This window comes from Nycticebus coucang, chromosome 4 (assembly GCF_027406575.1).
Source record: "Nycticebus coucang isolate mNycCou1 chromosome 4, mNycCou1.pri, whole genome shotgun sequence".
In the NCBI taxonomy this organism is placed as follows: Eukaryota; Metazoa; Chordata; class Mammalia; order Primates; family Lorisidae; genus Nycticebus; species Nycticebus coucang.
Window position 1 is genome coordinate 130,730,026 of NC_069783.1, and position 17,081 is coordinate 130,747,106.

A 17,081-nucleotide genomic window follows, 5' to 3' on the forward strand; every position below is an offset into this window, starting at 1 on the left:
AGTGTGATGAAAATATTTCAAATTATATATAAAACCGGGGGTGCCATGATTGGTGCCCCATGATTGCATTAATGTACACGGTTATGATTTAATAATAAATCAATTAAAAAAAATAAAACAACATGGGACAGCACCTGTGGTTCAAAGGGATAGGGTGCCAGCCCCATGTACCGGAGGTGGCAGGTTCAAACCCAGCCCCAGCCAAAAAATAAATAAATAAATAAAATAAAATAACATAGGATTTTTTTTTTCAAGGTCTCACATATTTATTACTGCACCAGCTTATTAGGGAATAGCACATAAATGAAGAGAAAACATTTTCCCAATGAAGTGTGGCAAATGTTCAACTGATGACATTTTCAGCTTGATATGGTAGGATGATGACAGTGACCGTGATTCAGCATAAGTACATGCCGTCTCATGTGTAATTTCTTATAGACCCAGCCTGGTTCTTCTCCAGTGTCTACTCTTCGAGTTGTACCTGATTTTATTACCGGTTTTCATTCGAATCCACTGGGGAATGGGACGATTTTGTTTTTGTTTCTTGGCCAAAAACCGCTTGATTCTGAAAGTCTTCTGAGGACATGGCAACAAATGAGACTACTCACACTCACCACAATGGAGAAGAGCGAGAGAAAAAAAGCCAACATAGGATTTTTATACAAGAATAATAGAATTAAATCTGTTAAAAGAAATGGGCAAAGGACTCTCGTAGACATTTCTTCAAAGAAGATAGACAAATGGCCAGTAAGACGTTCAGCATCTCTAGGGGATTTGCAATAATGAGGAGGATTGCGAATCAGAACCACATTGGGATTCCAGTTTACACCATTATGGTGACTGTAATCAAAAAAGATACACAATAAGACAGAGAAATTGGACCCCCTCATACATTGCTGGAGAGAGTGGTGTGTGGTACAACTGCTGTGAAAACATAGCACTTCCTTAAAAAATTAAATGTGGAGTTACCATATGAGAGAAATGAAAACATGTCCATACAAAAACTTCACACAAATGTTTATAACATCATTCATAATGCCAAAAAGTAGAAACAACCCCAGTGCCTATCAGCTAACAAATAGCTAAATAGAATGTGGAATATCCATACAATGGAAGGTTATTTGACCACATGCAGTGCTAATAAATGCTACAATGGGATGGACTTAAAATATTATATAAATGAATAAAGCAGTCACAAAGACTTTTTTTTTTTTTTTGAAACAGTCTCACTATGTTCCCTCGGTAGAGTGCTGTGGCATCATAGCTCAAAGCAACTTCAAACTCTTGGGTTTGAGCAATCCTCTTGCCTCATCTTCCTGAATAGCCGGGACTACAGGCACCCACAACACCTAGGTAGTTGTTTTTTTTTTTTATTTTTAGTAGAGAAGGGGTCTTGCTCTTGCTCAGGCTGGTCTGAGCTGAAGCAATCCACCCTCCTTCCCCTCCCAGAGTGCTAGGATTACAGGCGTGAGCCACCTTGCCTCACCTAAAGCAGTCACAAAGGCCCACATGTTGTATGACTGAATTTTTATGTGACATCTAAAATAGGCAAATCTAAAGAGAGTATACTTGTTTCTGTGGCTGCTGTAACAAGCTACCACAAAGTTGGAGGCTCTGATCTCCGGGTGCATGGCTCTGGCCTCATGGTCATCCTTCCTTTTTCTTGAAGGGTACACATGTTATGCAGCCAAGTGATTTATTATTATTATTGTTACAGTATAATAGTTCTGTGTATTACGTGACGTTTTGATATGGACATAGGACATGAATTAATCATTTCAAGGTAATGGAGGTATCCATCTCCTCAGGCATTTGTCATTTCTTTGTGTTAGGACCATTCTAATTTTAGTTATTTTAAAAGTGTATCCTAACTTATTGTTGACTATAGTCACTTTGTTATGATTTATCAAATATTGTTCATTCTGTCTAACCATGTTTTTGCAGTCATTGACCCTCCCCACTTTATTCCCCCAATGCTACAGGTGAGAAGTTTAATCAGCCTGTTTTCTACCTGTAGAATTTTGAGAACCCAATACCCTTCTTTGATTTTTTTTTTTTTTTTTTTTTTTTTTTACAGTTTTTGGCCAGGGCTGGGTTTGAACCCACCATCTCTGGCATATGGGGCCGGCACCCTACTCCTTTGAGCCACAGGTGCTGCCCTTTGATTTTTGTTTAGTCTCTGAACCTTTCAGTCTAAGCGGGCAGCGTTTCTGCTGATATAACAGTCTCAAAGACCTTATGGGTCTCATGTATATGTCTTGTGATTTATGCCATTGGACAAAATTTCTCAAAAGATCTTTCCTAGATAATTTCATGTCTTTAAAAGCCTCTGTGAGATGATTGAGAAGATTCATGAATCACTTTTTTTTTTTTTTAAGAGACAGAGTCTCACTTTATTGCCCTCAGTAGAGTGCTGTGGCATCCACAGCTCACAGCAATCTCCAACTCCTGGCTTAGGCGATTCTCTTGCCCTCAGCCTCTTAAGTAGGCTGGGGGACTACTGGTGCCTGCCACAATGCCCGGCTATTTTTTTTTTTTTTTTTTAAAAACAACGTGAGGATTCTTTTTTGTTTGTTTGTTTGTTTTTTGTTTTTTGTAGAGACAGAGTCTCACCGCCCTCGGGTAGAGTGCTATGGCATCACACGGCTCACAGCAACCTCTAACTCTTGGGCTTATGCGATTCTCTTGCCTCAGCCTCCCGAGCAGCTGGGACTACAGGTGCCCGCCACAATGCCCAGCTATTTTTTTTTTGTTGTTGTTGTTGTTGCATTTTGGCCGGGGCTGGGTTTGAACCCGCCACGCTCAGCATATGGGGCCGGTGCCCTACTCAGTGAGCCACAGGCGCCGTCTAGCCTAGCTATTTTTTGTTGCAGTTTGGCTGGGGCCGGATTTGAACTTGCCCCCCTCAGTATAGGGGACCAGTGCCCTATCCACTGAGCCACAGGTGCTGCCCTATGAATCACATTTTAATCTCTTTGACACTAGCAATAGTTGGCCAGCCACACCTTAAGCCTTCTCTCCAGATCACATTTTCCTAACACTGATTCTCCTAATTTTAGCATTTTGTCTGTTTATTTGAGTCTAAATAGCTTGAGAATTTTCTAAATCATCAAGTCCAAGTTCATTTTTGCTTAATAGTTCTTCCCGCAATTTATCTCTTTCTTCTTGTGTTCCTACCTGAATCTAGATCACTTTGCTTGAAAGTCTGGCTGACTAAAATATGCCTGTTCATTGCTTATAGTTCCGCCTTCCCCACTGTGGGACACAACCCACGTCAGTCTTGTGTACCTGTACAACAAGGGTCCTCTTTACCCCAGTTTCCAGTAACATGCTCCTCATGTCCTTTGAGCCCTTTTTAAAATCGCCTTTAACATATTTTTGCCCACTTTCTATTTTTGATAGTATATGTATTCTTTCTTGAATATCAGTTTTCTGTATCAGCTTCCTAACTTTCTCTGAGGCAGAGTCTGGTGGCAAGGCCTGTAACATCTGTATGTCTGCCTCTTCTTTTTATTTTAGAGACAGTCTGATTCCTTGGTAGAATACTGGAGCGTCACAGCAATCTCCAGCTCTTGGGCTTAGGCAATTCTCTTGCCTCAGCCTTCCAAGTAGCTGGGACTACAGGCACCCACCACAACACCCGACTATTTTTTTTTTTGCAGTTTGGCCGGGCCCAGGTTTGAACCCACCACCCTCGGTATATGGGGCAGGTGCCCTACTCACTGAGCCACAGGTGCTACCCCCAATAGCCTGTTCAGTGCCATCTATCACACTTCTGAGAATTCTACCAGCCTCTCATTATCCAGTTCCAGAGCCACTGCCACATTTTTTGGCACCTCATTTCTGTGTTCTTTTAATGTGGCTCCTTGGTGGCTTAAAAGAATAGCAGTTTAGGCTCGGCGCCCGTAGCTTAGTGGCTAGGGCTCTGGCCATATACACCGGGGCTGGCAGGTTTGAACCCATTCCAGGCCTGTTAAACAACTGACAAATTACAACAACAGTAACAAATAGCTGGGTGTTGTGCTGGGCGCCTATAATCCCAGTTGCTTGGAAGGCTGAGGCAGAATCACTTAAGCCCAGGAGTTTGAGGTTGCCATGAGCTATGATGCTACAGCACTCTACCGAGGCATAGTGAGACTGTCTCCAAAAAAAAAAAGAATAGCAGTTCAGTCTTTTATAATTCTCAAGATCAGAAGTCTGAAGTCAATATTGTGGACTAGAATCACAATGTCAGGAAAGCTGTGTTCCCTCAGGAAGAATCTGTCCCTTGCATCTTCCAGTTTCTGGTAGCTGCTGGTGCTCCTGATCTTTTTTTAAAATTTGAAACAGAGAAAAAAAAAATTTGAAACAGAGTCTCACTATGTCACTCTGGGTGGAGTGCCATGGTGTCACACCTCACAGCAACCTCAAACTCTTGGGCTTAAGCGATCCTCTTGCCTCAGCCACCCAAGTAGCTGGGGCTACAGGCACCTGCCACAACGCCTGGCTATTTTTTTGTTGTATTTGTCATTATTGTCTATCTGGTCTGGGCCAGGTTCGAACCCTCCAGCCTGGGTGTATATGGCCAGCACCGTAACCACTGTGCTTAGGGCACCAGACCTGGTGTTCCTGATCTTGTGGTTGTTACCACTCCAGTCTTCAAGGCCAGCATCACAGGGTAACTCTCCCTTTGCTCCATCTTCACACCACCTTCTGTGTGTATTTGAGGTGTCCTTCTGCCTCTTAATAAGGACCCACGGAAATGCATTTAGGGCCTACCTGAATAACCCAGGCTAATCCCTTTATCTCAAGATCCTTAATTTAGTAACACCTGCAAAGACCCTGTTCCCAAATAAGGTAACATTTATAGGTCCCCGGGACTAGGACTTCATATCTTTGAGGCCCATTATTTAGCCTACTACAGATAAAACATTGATCAGTAGTTGCTAGGGGCAAAGGTGCTATGGGGGAAATGGAGTTTCCTTTTTTTTTTTTTTGAGACAGAGTCTTACTATGTTGCCCTCAGTAGAGTGCCATGGCGTCACAGTTCACAGCAACCTCATACTCTTGGGCTAAGCAATTCTCTTGCCTCAGCCTTCCAAGTAGCTGGACTACTGGGGCTGGTCACAACCCCTGGCTGTTTCTTTCATTGTTGTTGTTGTCGCAGTTGTCGTTGTTAAGCTGGCCCAGGCTGGGCTCGCACCCTCCAGCCTCGGTGCGTGTGGCTGGCGCCATAACCACTGCACTACAGGCGCCAGGTCTGGAGTTTCTTTTTTAAGTAATTAAAAAGTTCTAAAATTGCCAGGCACAGTGACTCATGCCTGTAATCCCAGCACTTGGGAGGCCCAGGTGGGTGGATTGCCTGAGCTCACAGGTTCGAGACGAGCCTGAGCCAGAGCGAGATCCCACCTCTAAAGATAGTCAGGTGTAGGGTGGTGCCTGTGGCTCAAGGAGTAGGGCGCCAGTCTCATAATGCCAGAGGTGGCGGGTTCAAACCCAGCCCCGGCCAAAAACCACACACAAAAAAAAAGGAAGATAGTCAGGTGTTTGGTGGGCACCTGTAGTCCCAGCTACTTGGGAGGCTGAGGCAAGACAATCACTTGAGCCCAAGAGTTTGAGGTTGCTGTGAGCTGTGATGCCACAGCACTCTGCTGAGGGCTACAAAGCAAGACTGTGTCTCAAAAAAAAGACAGAGTGAAACTCTGTCTCAAAGAAAAAAAAAAGTTCTAAAACCAACTGTGGCAATACTGCACATCTCTGAGCATAGTACCAAAAACCATTGAATGGCACTTTTGTTTGTTTGTTTTTTTGTTTTTTTTTTGAGACAGAGTTTCACTTTGTCACCCTCAGCAGAGTGCCAGGGTATCGTGGCTCATAGCAACCTCAAACTCTTGGGCTCCAACGATCCTCTTGCCTCAGTCTCCCAAGTAGCTGGGACTACAGGTGCCTATCACAACATCCAGCTATTTTTAGAGATGGGGTCTCGCCCTTGCTCAGGCAGTCCACTCACTTTGGCCTCCCAGAGTGCTGGGATTACAGCTGTGAGCCACAGTGCCTGGCCTCAGAATGTCACTCTGCAGTGGGTGTGAGTGAAGTTATGGCGTGTGAATGGTATCTCAGTAAACCTAGTATATATATTTATTTTTAATGGAACAGTGAGAGGGATGGATGTTGGGTCTGCCTTTCCTTGCGGGCCTGGTCAGGACAGGGTGGTTTCCTAGGGTGGGGAGGGGACAAGGGGCACCACTGGGACTGCCTTGTGCCAGGAGGTCCCAGGGGTCCGAGGATACTGGCACAGGAATGCTTGATTTGGGATTTGATGGTATTTTTTAAATCTATTAGGAAACTTTCAGAAAGACATAAAAGCACAGAGGCCTGTTGTTCCCCTAACCTGGAGTCAACAGTTGGTACCGCTTGGTGGCTTTCCCTCTTCCCTGTCTGTGTCTCTCCTGAGGTGCTGCTGCACCCTTGCGTGCCGCAGTGCTTGTGTGCCAGGGCCCTACCCAGCCATAACACAGCCTCATGACCTGCCAGTGGGAAGGCCGCCCTCACATCTCGCCACTCTTCCCTAATTGCTTATTGGAATCAAGACCTGAGCCAGGGTCCTCTGTCCCTTCAGCGCACTAACAGCCTGGTGAAGAAATGGACAGCCCTGTGGACCCCCACATGGTCTGGTGCCTCCCACGCTGTTGTCTGACTCATCCTGCCTGCCCCTTGCTTGCAAACCGTGGTCTTGTTAGAAGAATACATGGAGGTGGTACCTTACATTGCATTTCTGGACGTTGCTGGGGGTTTGGAGAGTGGCAGCCTGACTCTCCTCTTGTAAAGCTCCTTGTTAGCATCTCACTGTTCTGTCAGTTAATTAGAATTGCAAAATGGTAATTGTCCTTAATTCTAGCTCTTCTCCCATATTTATTACATGGAATTTTTCTCTCAAGGAGGCTCTTTTTCTTCAGCCAGGACTACTTTGTTTCTTGAAACAGTGCTTGCGAAGGACCCCAGGAATGTTCTTTCCAATCTATCCAGTGGAGGCAGCGCCCCAGGGGCACACATGGTTTCTTTTCCTTTGGGTGACATTTCAGGCTCAGGGCTGTGCTCTCTGCTGTGTCTCCTATTGCAGTTCGTTTTGATTGGGCCAGGAGTGGCACTGGGCATGGGCAGTGTGGCCACGCCTGCTCACCAGGCTCTGGTCTGGCAGTGGGTGTCATTGTGTCCTACTCCGTGCAGAAGGGATTTGGGGACAGGCTTCTGAGCCTGTTCATTGTTGCCCTGGGTGGACTGAGGTGGCGTCACAGCTCACAGCAACCTCCAGCTCTTGGGCTTAGATGATTCTCTTGCCTCAGCCTCCCAAGTAGTTGGAATTACAAGCACCCACCACAACGCCCGGCTATTTTTTTTTGTTGCAGTTTTTGTGGGGGCTGGGTTCAAACCCACCACCCTCAGTATATGGGGCTGGCACCCTACTCACTGAGCCACAGGCACTGCCCGGAAAAACATTTTTGAAGTAAGAGCAACAACAAAAAAACCATAATTGCACACTCATATTTCCTGTTCACATTGAACCTTACAAGATTTTTTACTGCTTTTATTTTAAATATGTCTTCTCTATTACTATGAAGATCTTCATTTCTAATACTAGAATAATTACTTGCTTTACTTTAACATAGCTTCAGAATAAACTGCTTATATCACTACTAACAGAATTTTTTTTTTTTTTTGAGACAGAGCCTCAAGCTGTTGCCCTGGGTAGAGTGCTGTAGCATCACAGCTCACAGCAACCTTCAACTCCTGGGCATAAGCAATTCTCGTGCCTCAGCCTTGCTCTCCACAATGCCCGGCTATTTTTTTTTTTTTTTGGTTGTAGTTGTCGTTGTTTGGCAGGCGTTGTTAGCGTGGGCGAGGGCACGCCTTTCTCCCTCCTGGTGCTCACCCGAGCGCTCCACAGGGCCCTCTGTACATGTCAAGCCAGTGTGGAAACTCTAGGACACTTTTTTAGCATATACGTCTTATTTATTTATTTATTTATTCATTCATTCATTTATTTATTTTTGCAGTTTTGGGCCAGGGCCGGGTTTGAACCCACCACCTCCGGTATATGGGGCTGGCACCCTACTCCTTTGAGCCACAGGCGCCACCCAATTTTTTATTTATTCTTTTAGGACAGGGTCTAACTCTTGTTACCCAGACTGGAGTGCCATGGCATCATAGGTCATAGCAACCTCAAAGTCTTGGGTTCAGGTGATCCTCCTGCCTTAGTCTACAAGTAGCTGGGACTACAGGCACCTGCCATGATGCGAGATGGATTCTTGCTCTTATTAGGCTGGTCTTGAACTCCTGAGCTCAAGCAATCCTCTGCCTCGGACTCCTAGAGTGCTAGGATTACAGGATTGAGCCATAACGTATGTTGAAGATATTTTTTCATCTGTGAACTAGGTATGTTAGTAGTACCTGTCTCATTGAGTGGTTGGGAGAATTCAAGGCATTAATATATGTGAAGTGTTTTAAGGCTGAGCCCGGCACCACATATGGCCTGTAATACCCAGCCTCAGGTACAGCTTCGGCACTTAAATGTTTCATAGCAAGCAGGGAAGGTAGAGTAGCACAAGTGAAGATGAAGAAGGTTACCTGCTCCTTAGCCTTTTTTCTGGAGCAGTCCTAAGAGGGTGGGGGTGCTTTGGAGCAGAGGTGGGTACCATAGTCTTTCCATCTGAATGGGGGCTGGGAGTACTTGAACCTGGGAAGGTCAGTTAGGACTCCCAGCATCCACAGAACGAAAGAGAGTACCCGGGGGAGTGGGAGACAGCTTAGCCAGGGGATCAGAGGCAGTTAACAGATTCCAGCTGACCCAGGGCACTCAACCCCTTAGCTACTTGTGGATGACCTGCCTGTGGAAGATTGTAAAAAGTGTGTTTGCCCCATAAGAAAGCAGAGTGATGAACTGCCTTCTGAGCCTGGTTCTCAGATCAGGTGTCCCCTCCCTCCTCGCCTCAGGCCTCCTCACTCTGGCCTTGAGAGCTGAAGCAGGTGGCACTGGGCATGGGCAGTGTGGCCACGCCTGCTCACCAGGCTCTGGACTGGCAGTGGGTGTCACTGTGTCCTGGCTCTGTGCAGAAGGGATTTGGGGACAGGCTTCTGAGCCTCAGTTAGTGTGTCTGATGTCTAAGTATGATATCTTGTTGCTCTTGAAAGCTACTTCCTTGGCTGGGAGCAGTAGCTCACACCTGTAATCCGAGCACTTTAGGAGGCCAGGATAGGAGGATTTTTTGAGGTCAGGAGTTCAAGACTATCCTGAGGAACCTAGCAAGACCCCGTCTCTACAGAAAACAGGAAACCAGCCAGGGGAGATGGCACTCCTGAGGCAGGAGGGTTGCTTGAACCCAGGAGTTTGAGGTTGCAGTGAGCTGTGCTGACACTACTGTGCCCTAGCTTGGGTAGGAACCTACTTCCTCTTTTACCTTTTCTGCAAATTCTTTTAAGGCATCGCAGACCTAAGAGATGGTCTCAGGCCTTGAGGAGATGTCGATGCTGGCCTGGCTCACAGGTCCCCTTCCCCTGCACTTGGCCACCTTGTTCCTATTCCTGAGCTTCCTTTGGCTCCCACAGCTTTATCACAACCCACTCTACTATCCTTCAACTAGCACCCTAGCTCCAAAGCCTACTAACTAGCACCATCCCCACCCACGCTTTGTCTTTCTTGCAGGGCTGGCTAGAGCCCCAGGGGCTGGGCAAGTAGACAGGCCTCCGGCAAACCTGGCTCTGGCAGTGCCTTGCTGTCCACCTAGCCTCTCCTCTCCCCTGGGCCTCACCCTTCATATCGTCCTGTACTGATTCCCTAGGATGAAAAAAAAAGTGGTAGGGTAGAGCTTGGATATAGACATGGGATCATAAAGATTTAGAAAGTGTCTGTATTTTTATACTCATATGACACACCACTTTTCATTTTCTTTCCCTTCCCCAGTATCTGGCAGTCTGCTGTATCTAGTGGACATCAGTGTCAGGTGATTTGGAAGAAGGCTGGCAAGCAGGGTGGGGAGCCAGGGCTGCCTTGCCGGGAAGATGGTCATTTCATCAGAGGGGAAGGATGCTTCTCTGAAATAAGGTTTTTAACTCAGACATTCCTTTGTTGACCACAGGGCAAACTCACAGTAGCAATTTTTCTGGAATGCCCAGGAGTAGATGTCCTTGGATGCAAAGAGGTGATTGGCAGAAGGCAGATCCTGCTGGGCAGTTGGAGAAACCTAGTGGCCCACACTGAGAGGCCCCAGAGCAGGCATGACCTTCACCTTCCATCTGCAGGTGGCACTCTGCTCTCTCCCTTGCCTGTGCCGTAAATTTAGATGAGCACAGAATCACAGACAGCACAGCCAGGGGCGCACCATCCAGATTGGCAGCAGATACCATGTCAGCAGTGAAAAGGCAGCAACAGGCTGGGCATTAAAAATGAAAACACTTGGATACAAATAGTGTAAAGACAAAAACAGCTGCTTGTCTGCTTCTGATAGGCCTTCTGACCTCAGACCAGCTCCTCAGCCCCCATGGGCCTAACTGTGCCCTTTGAGATGGCCCTGCTCTTTCAGCTGAGTGCTCTTCCCATCAGGGTGGAGGAGCAGCAGGTGGACACTCTGTACCCTCCTGTTTCTCGGTGCCTTTTACTGGTTGGCCTCACTGAGCACTGACATCTCTCCTCTGAGAGACTGTTCCTGAGGAAGCTGAGCCTGCTGGGCGTCAGCAGCCTCAGAGCCAGGCAGTCTCTCTGGAAGAGCCTTAGCACAGTGGCAGGGTAAGGGGCCGGAGGGGGAGTCAGACGGCTTCATTGCTTCATCTGGGATTAAACAACTTCCTGCTTTTATTTTCAGGACGAATACCTTTCTCTCGTGGCCAGGCTCATTATTCATTTTCGAGATATCCGTAAGTAAGATTTTGCATTTCTGGGTTGTTACTGCTGTGAGAGGCCAGCTTTGTTGCTGCTCTGTGGAGGCTTCTGGGTGGGCTGTGGTGACTGAGACAGAAGATCTGTGTCAGCTCACCCCTTCTGGGAAGTTCTCCCTGCATTTCATTTGAGCCCAGACTCCTCTTGTTCCCCTCAAAAATGCCAATTCTGCATAATGGAAATATCTTTAGAGTGATCTAAATTGGATTGATATTTTCACTTGTCCGTTTAATCTTTTTTAAAGGCCTGTTGCTTTTACTTTTGGGAAGTTCTTAAATAAGCACTGTGGTTTATGTGTTAGGCCCGGCGGCAGCCCTCACTCCCAGAAGTGAGATATCAGTGTATCCTGGGGCAGTGGTCATGGCACTTCTGTGTGCTATGTGAAAGCACATAGATACTGTCCCTGGATGGTCGCAGCCCGTGAAGGAAATTGGGGCTGGTGGCTGTTGTGTGGCTTCTGCCCACTGCAGTCATGTGACCATCAGGGATGAGCTCCTCATGACACAGGTCTGTCCTTGGAACACATACCTGGCGAGTCTTGTCACCCTTCCCCCTGGCATAGGAACGGGGGCACATGGGTCGTAGAAGCAGCTGCAGCATCAGAACCAGTCATCAAGAGCAATGGGATACAGTGAGCACCCCAAGAGCCAGTAGGTTTTGCTGCTTTCCGTCAGCAAGGTGGACTTCACTGGGTCTCACTTCCTTTGTGATGTGGGAAAGGTGCCAGGAAGTATAGAAGAGAAGGCACCAGGAGCTGGGAACCAGCAGCCCAGATGACCCGGCCTGATGTCCTGGCCAGGATTTCCACAGTGTATTTGTGAGGATAGTGGCGTGGATGGTACACACAGCCCACTGGGGGCTCCCAGAGAATGAGAGGATGGCTTTAGAACAGTGACTGTGCAGGTGTTCAGCCTGGCTTCCAGCTAGCTGTGGAGAGCCTCAGTTTCCTTGTCTGGGACATGGAGATACAGTGGAGGTGCCACCTCACCAGACTCAGCTGGAACTAGAGGCGCTGTTGAGTGTCAGCACCGTGCCAGCCTCCCCTGGGTTCGTGTAGTGCTCTTGTTTGTTGCTCAGAGCTGAGCTGAGACCCTGAACCTGGAAGGGAGGAAAGGAAGAGAAGACCTAGAGCCCTGACCCTAGTGTGCCTCAGCGCTGGGGGCAGTTCTCCAAGGCTCCAGGTTGACCCCAGAGAGGCTCTGTTCCCTCTGCCCCAAGATCCCTTGTGGTTTCAGGTCTGCCAGGAGCAGACACCCCTCCCCTAGTTCCATGGAATACTAGGAACTCCATGGCGCTGAGTTTTAGGCAGCATGGTCTGTCTGCCTCGTTTCTAGGCAGGGTCAGCTCAGTTTTAGCAAATAACCTCTGGGCAAAAGCTTACAGAACTGACCTACCCACGGAAATATGTGGTTATATAAAGTTTGTTTACTTTGGTTTTCATTTATGTTTTTACATAGATAACAAGAAATCTCAAGCTTCCGTCAGTGGTAAGAGTTTTCCCTTTCGAATTAGTTTTTCCCAGCCTCAGATTTGGGGTGGCAGGAATGAGAGTGTGTGCTTGTGCGCCTGGATGGGCCTGTCCCTGCAGGAGAATGTCCACAGAGGGAAGACCTCTGGCAGGGGAAGGCCAGCTAGCTGTGCCCTGGTCTCCCTCCACCCTTTGTCTTCCTGCAAACTGGGAAGTTAGATGATATGCCTCCTTCCCTAGCCCATTTCACACAAATGCTATCCTTGCCCAGCAAAAAGACGATAAAAAGTCAAAAAGCTAAAAAGGTATCTAAACATTTTGAGCTCTCCGGGAGAGAACCGCTATGGTATATTCAGTGTAATAGTCTGTAGTGGAATTTCTGAGAGAAGAGCTGTGAATTCCTTTTAGTAAATTACAAAGTTTCTTTGTAGGGCGGCGCCTGTGGCTCAGTGAGTAGGGCGCCGGCCCCATATGCCGAGGGTGGCGGGTTCGGACCCCGCCCCGGCCAAACTGCAACAGAAAAATAGCCGGGTGTTGTGGCGAGCGCCTGTAGTCCCAGCTGCTTGGGAGGCTGAGGCAAGAGAATCGCGTAAGCCCAAGAGTTAGGAGTTTGCTGTGAGCCGTGTGACGCCACGGCACTCTACCCGAGGGCAGTACAGTGAGACTCTGTCTCTACAAAAAAAAAAAAAAAAAGTTTCTTTGTAAGTTTAGAAGTCTGTTTTTTCATATCAGGGTTTTATCACATAAGGGAGGTCCTGTAGTTAAGCCCTGTCTCTGCTGACCAAGCTGCCAGTGAAGGGGTTTATCAGCTCTAGGCTGCTTTCCACTGAGCAGGAAGGGAGTGTGCCAGCATCACATAGCTGTCTGCCTTGCTCTAGGCGGTGGGACCACAAATGCCAGCTGCTCACGCATGCCTTAGCCACCAGCCTGTGTGGGCTCCGCCTCCCAGCCAGTCAAGAGTGTGTGGATAAGCATTAGCCCCTTGGTGTGGAAGCATGAGGTCCTTGGTGCCACCCAGTTCTGTGACAGGGTAACCCTGCTGAGCTACACCTCACAGGTAGCTATTTGCCATGAACCCACACAGCATTGGGCCTCTTGTTCTCAGCCACGGATTTGCTCAGTGGGCCATGTCTGCTCACCTGGTAGGATTGGCATCTTGCCTTTCAGTGCTATGTGCAGCCCTCCCATACCTTCACTGCTCTGGCATGGTGGCCCTGGACACGGGCCCATGCTGAGCTGGCTGAGCAGCACAGTGTTGGGGCTCTGGTGTGTCTGCACTCTTGTGCCCTTCCTGGGAGAGTATCTGCCTACTCCCCCTTACCCCAGGTCTAACCACTGTGTTCCCGCTTGCTGTGTAGATGGGCATTGTACTTTGTTGTCCATGGAAGGCCTCGCTGTGTGTCCACACAGCAGGAGGGCTGGACAGCCAGGAGGGTAGGGATTGCCACCTTCTCTCAAGGCCTCAGCCCACCTTCAGTTCAGCTGCAGGCATCAGAGGGGTTGTTCGTCCCTTAATAGGACCCTAGCACGGTCCGGGCTAGGGATCTGGACATGTGCCATGCTCTTAAGGGACTCAGTGTCTGGGAGGCTTCAGGACTTTGGTCTATTAACATTCAAGGCTTTGAGGGTGTTGAGCCTTTAGGTGGGAGGAGGTCTGTGTGAGCCCTACAGCCCTATTAGAACCGTGCCCAGCTCGGTAGGCCTTTTCCTGAGATTCTGTGCCCTTGGGTTCCTGCAGATCCAATGAATGCGCTCCAGAGCCTGACTGGTGGACCCGCCACAGGAGCCACAGGAATCGGCATGCCTCCCCGGGGCCCAGGACAGTCCCTGGGCGGGATGGGTGGCCTTGGTGCCATGGGACAGTTGCCCCTCTCGGGGCAGCCACCCCCTGGGACCTCGGGGATGGCCCCGCATGGCATGGCTGTTGTGTCTTCAGCAACTCCACAGAGTGAGTACCGCAATTCCTGGAGGTGACAATTCTTTATTGCTTTTCTTCCTATGTTATCAAGAAAAGCATGGAGGAGCTTCAGATAGCACTGCCTTTTTATTAATACCTTTTTTGTGTGTAGAGAGAAAAGGCTCCAAGCCTTCTTTGACCTGCCAGAAGGGTGAGGTGGGACGGGACCTCCTCCTAGCCCTGCGCAGGAGGGCAGGACTCGAGGAGGCTGGATTGCTGAAATAGAAGCAGTGTGCCTCTGGTGCTCTCAGCTGCCCCACAGTTGCCCTGAGCCGCAGGAGCCATTACTTGTGGTACTGCCCTTCCGTGGTGGTCACTCTGGGTGTGGCCTGCAGCGAGTCATCAGACTTCCTTTTCTCTGAGGAGGAGCTTTGTCCTACTTGTGCTTCTCTGTATGACATGATCCCTTGTCCTCATGCACTGCCCCAGGTGGACCAGAGCTGCTGTCAGGGGATGTGGAAAACCTCCTTTCTCTGGTTCCTAGGACCCACCTTGATGTGCCCGGTTCTCATCAGTACTTCGCTATGTGCTATGCCCACTGCAGAGTGCTTCAGTGATTTTCACCCCTTTATGAAACTCTTCTGCAGTTTTTGGCCGGGGCTGGGGGCTGGGTTTGAACCCGTCACCTCCAGCACATGGGGCCAGAGTCCTACTCTTTGAGCCACAGGCACCACCCAAAACTCTTTATTTTTGAAATCGCTTAAGAATCATGGGAAGCTACAGAAAGCACAGAGCTCCTGTGTGCCCTTCACCCAGCTGCCTCCAACAGCAATGTCTGAGGTAGAACATTGTTGAAACAAGAAATTGGTGTTGGGGCAGTATTACTAGCTCAGGTGTGGAGACTTTACTCAGAAGTTATTATGTGCTTACACGTTACAGTTTTTACGTGCTTTCCTGGGTTGAATGTGTTTATTGTCGTGTGAGATTTGTTATGTATAGAATCAAGTGATCACCACGATCAGCAGGCAAACTCATCAGCACCAGCCAACTCTGGTGTGCACCTCTGAAGAGTCAGACCCGCCCTCTACCCCTGACCCTTGGCTGCTGCTGATCTGCACTCTGCCCATGGTGCTGTCCTTTGCAGATGTTACAGAGTGGAATCGTGCCATATGTAACTTCTAAACTCATCCCGGTGCCCTTGAGATCCATCCAGGTTTTATCAATAGTTCATCTTTGTTGTCAAGTAATATTCCATGAATGGATGTTCCCTAGTTCGTTTATCCACTTACCCTGGAGAAATATTTGAGTTGTTTCCAGTTTGGGGCTATTACAGATAAAGCTGTGTGGATATCTGTGCACAGGCCGCGGTGTTTGGGTCTCTTTCTCATGTACCCCTCGCAGTAACCCTGTAAAGAGGGCAGTATCATGTCACAGCCCCCGGCTCCACACCCCTCCTTGCTCACCCATTCTGTTGGGTTTCCTCTTGTCAGAGGCTGAAGGCATCCTCAGTCCCACCTGCCCGTGCCTCGACTTGTTCTTCATCCCTAGCCACCCTTCCTTTCTCAGGTCTTCATTCTCTTCCTCTTGCTGACTCCTTGCCATCTAACTCTGAGCACTTGCTCACTTTCCCATCCTGACACAGTCTCCATCCACGCTCTGCTCTTCTCATCAGCACACCTGACAGACACTGGGGCGGGTTAATGGAAGGATACACAGAGGTGCTGGCTCTGGCTGCTTATCACATTATACTCTGGGGTGCCATTTGGGGTTTTTTTTTTTTTTTAATCATACATTTATATTTTATAGTAAGTAATTTTTCAATGTATAAATTTAGGGCCAGGCACGATGGCTTATACCTATAATCCTAGCACTTTTGAGAGACTGAGACTGGGAGATTGCTTGAGGCCACTATTTAAGACCAGCCTAGGCAACTTAGCAAGATCCTTGTCTGTACTAAACATAAGAAAAGTTAGCCAGCCAGGCTTTATGGTGCACACCTGTAAGCCCAGCTATTTGGGAGGTAGAAGCAAGAGGATGGGATGAACCCAGAAGGTGGAGGCTGCAGTGAGCTGTGATGATGCCAGTGTGCTCTAGCCCAGGCATTAGAGCAAGACACTGTCTCAGAAAAAGCAAAAACTTGGGAGGCTGAGATGGGTTAATGGCCTGAGCTCAGGAGTTTGAGGCCAGCCTGAGGAAGAGCAATACCCTGCCTCTACTAAAAATAGAAAAAGTAGCTGGGCATTGTGGCAGGCACCTGTAGTCCCAGCTGCTCGAGATACTGAGATAAGAGGATCGCTCAAACCCAGGAGTTTGAGGTTGCTGTGAGGTATGACACCATGACACTCTACCCAGGGCCACAGAGTGAGACTGTCTCAAAAATAAATAAATAAATAAATAAATAAATAAAGTAAAATAAAATGTGGCTTGGTGCCTATAGCTCAGTGGCTAGGGTGCCAGCCACATACACCAGAGCTGACAGGTTCGAACCCAGCCTAGGCCTGCCAAACAACAACGACAACTACAACCAAAAAAATAGCCGGGTGTTGTGGTGGACACCTGTAGGCCCAGCTACTTGGTAAGCTGAGGCAAGAGAATTGCTTAAGCCTGAGAGTTTGAGGTTGCTGTGAGCTGTGACACTATGGTACTCTACAGAGGGTGACATAATAAGACACTGTCTTGGGGGGGGGGGGGAAAGACAAACAAGAAAACGCCCTCCCCCCCCCAAAAAAAAGCCATGAGTTTGGAGTGCTCCCATGACTTGACTTGTAATCCCTCTCCAGAGACTTTGTTTTGAAGAACTGCTGTTC

The 17,081-nt window shown here is 48.2% G+C and overlaps 1 protein-coding gene across 7 annotated transcripts in view; it reads left to right on the top strand.

Annotated features, from left to right (window-relative positions):
• Nucleotides 1–17,081, top strand: part of MED15 (mediator complex subunit 15) — an 81,792-nt gene that overhangs the window by 38,106 nt on the left and 26,605 nt on the right. For 5 of the 7 annotated variants that reach the window (XM_053589189.1, XM_053589191.1, XM_053589190.1 and 2 more), the window contains 3 exons: nucleotides 10,836–10,887; nucleotides 12,367–12,396; nucleotides 14,116–14,325. In XM_053589189.1, the coding sequence (XP_053445164.1) occupies nucleotides 10,836–10,887; nucleotides 12,367–12,396; nucleotides 14,116–14,325 (292 nt within the window). The remainder of the gene's footprint in view (nucleotides 1–10,835; nucleotides 10,888–12,366; nucleotides 12,397–14,115; nucleotides 14,326–17,081) is intronic. The other 2 variants (XM_053589193.1, XM_053589195.1) reach the window with 1 other exon arrangement.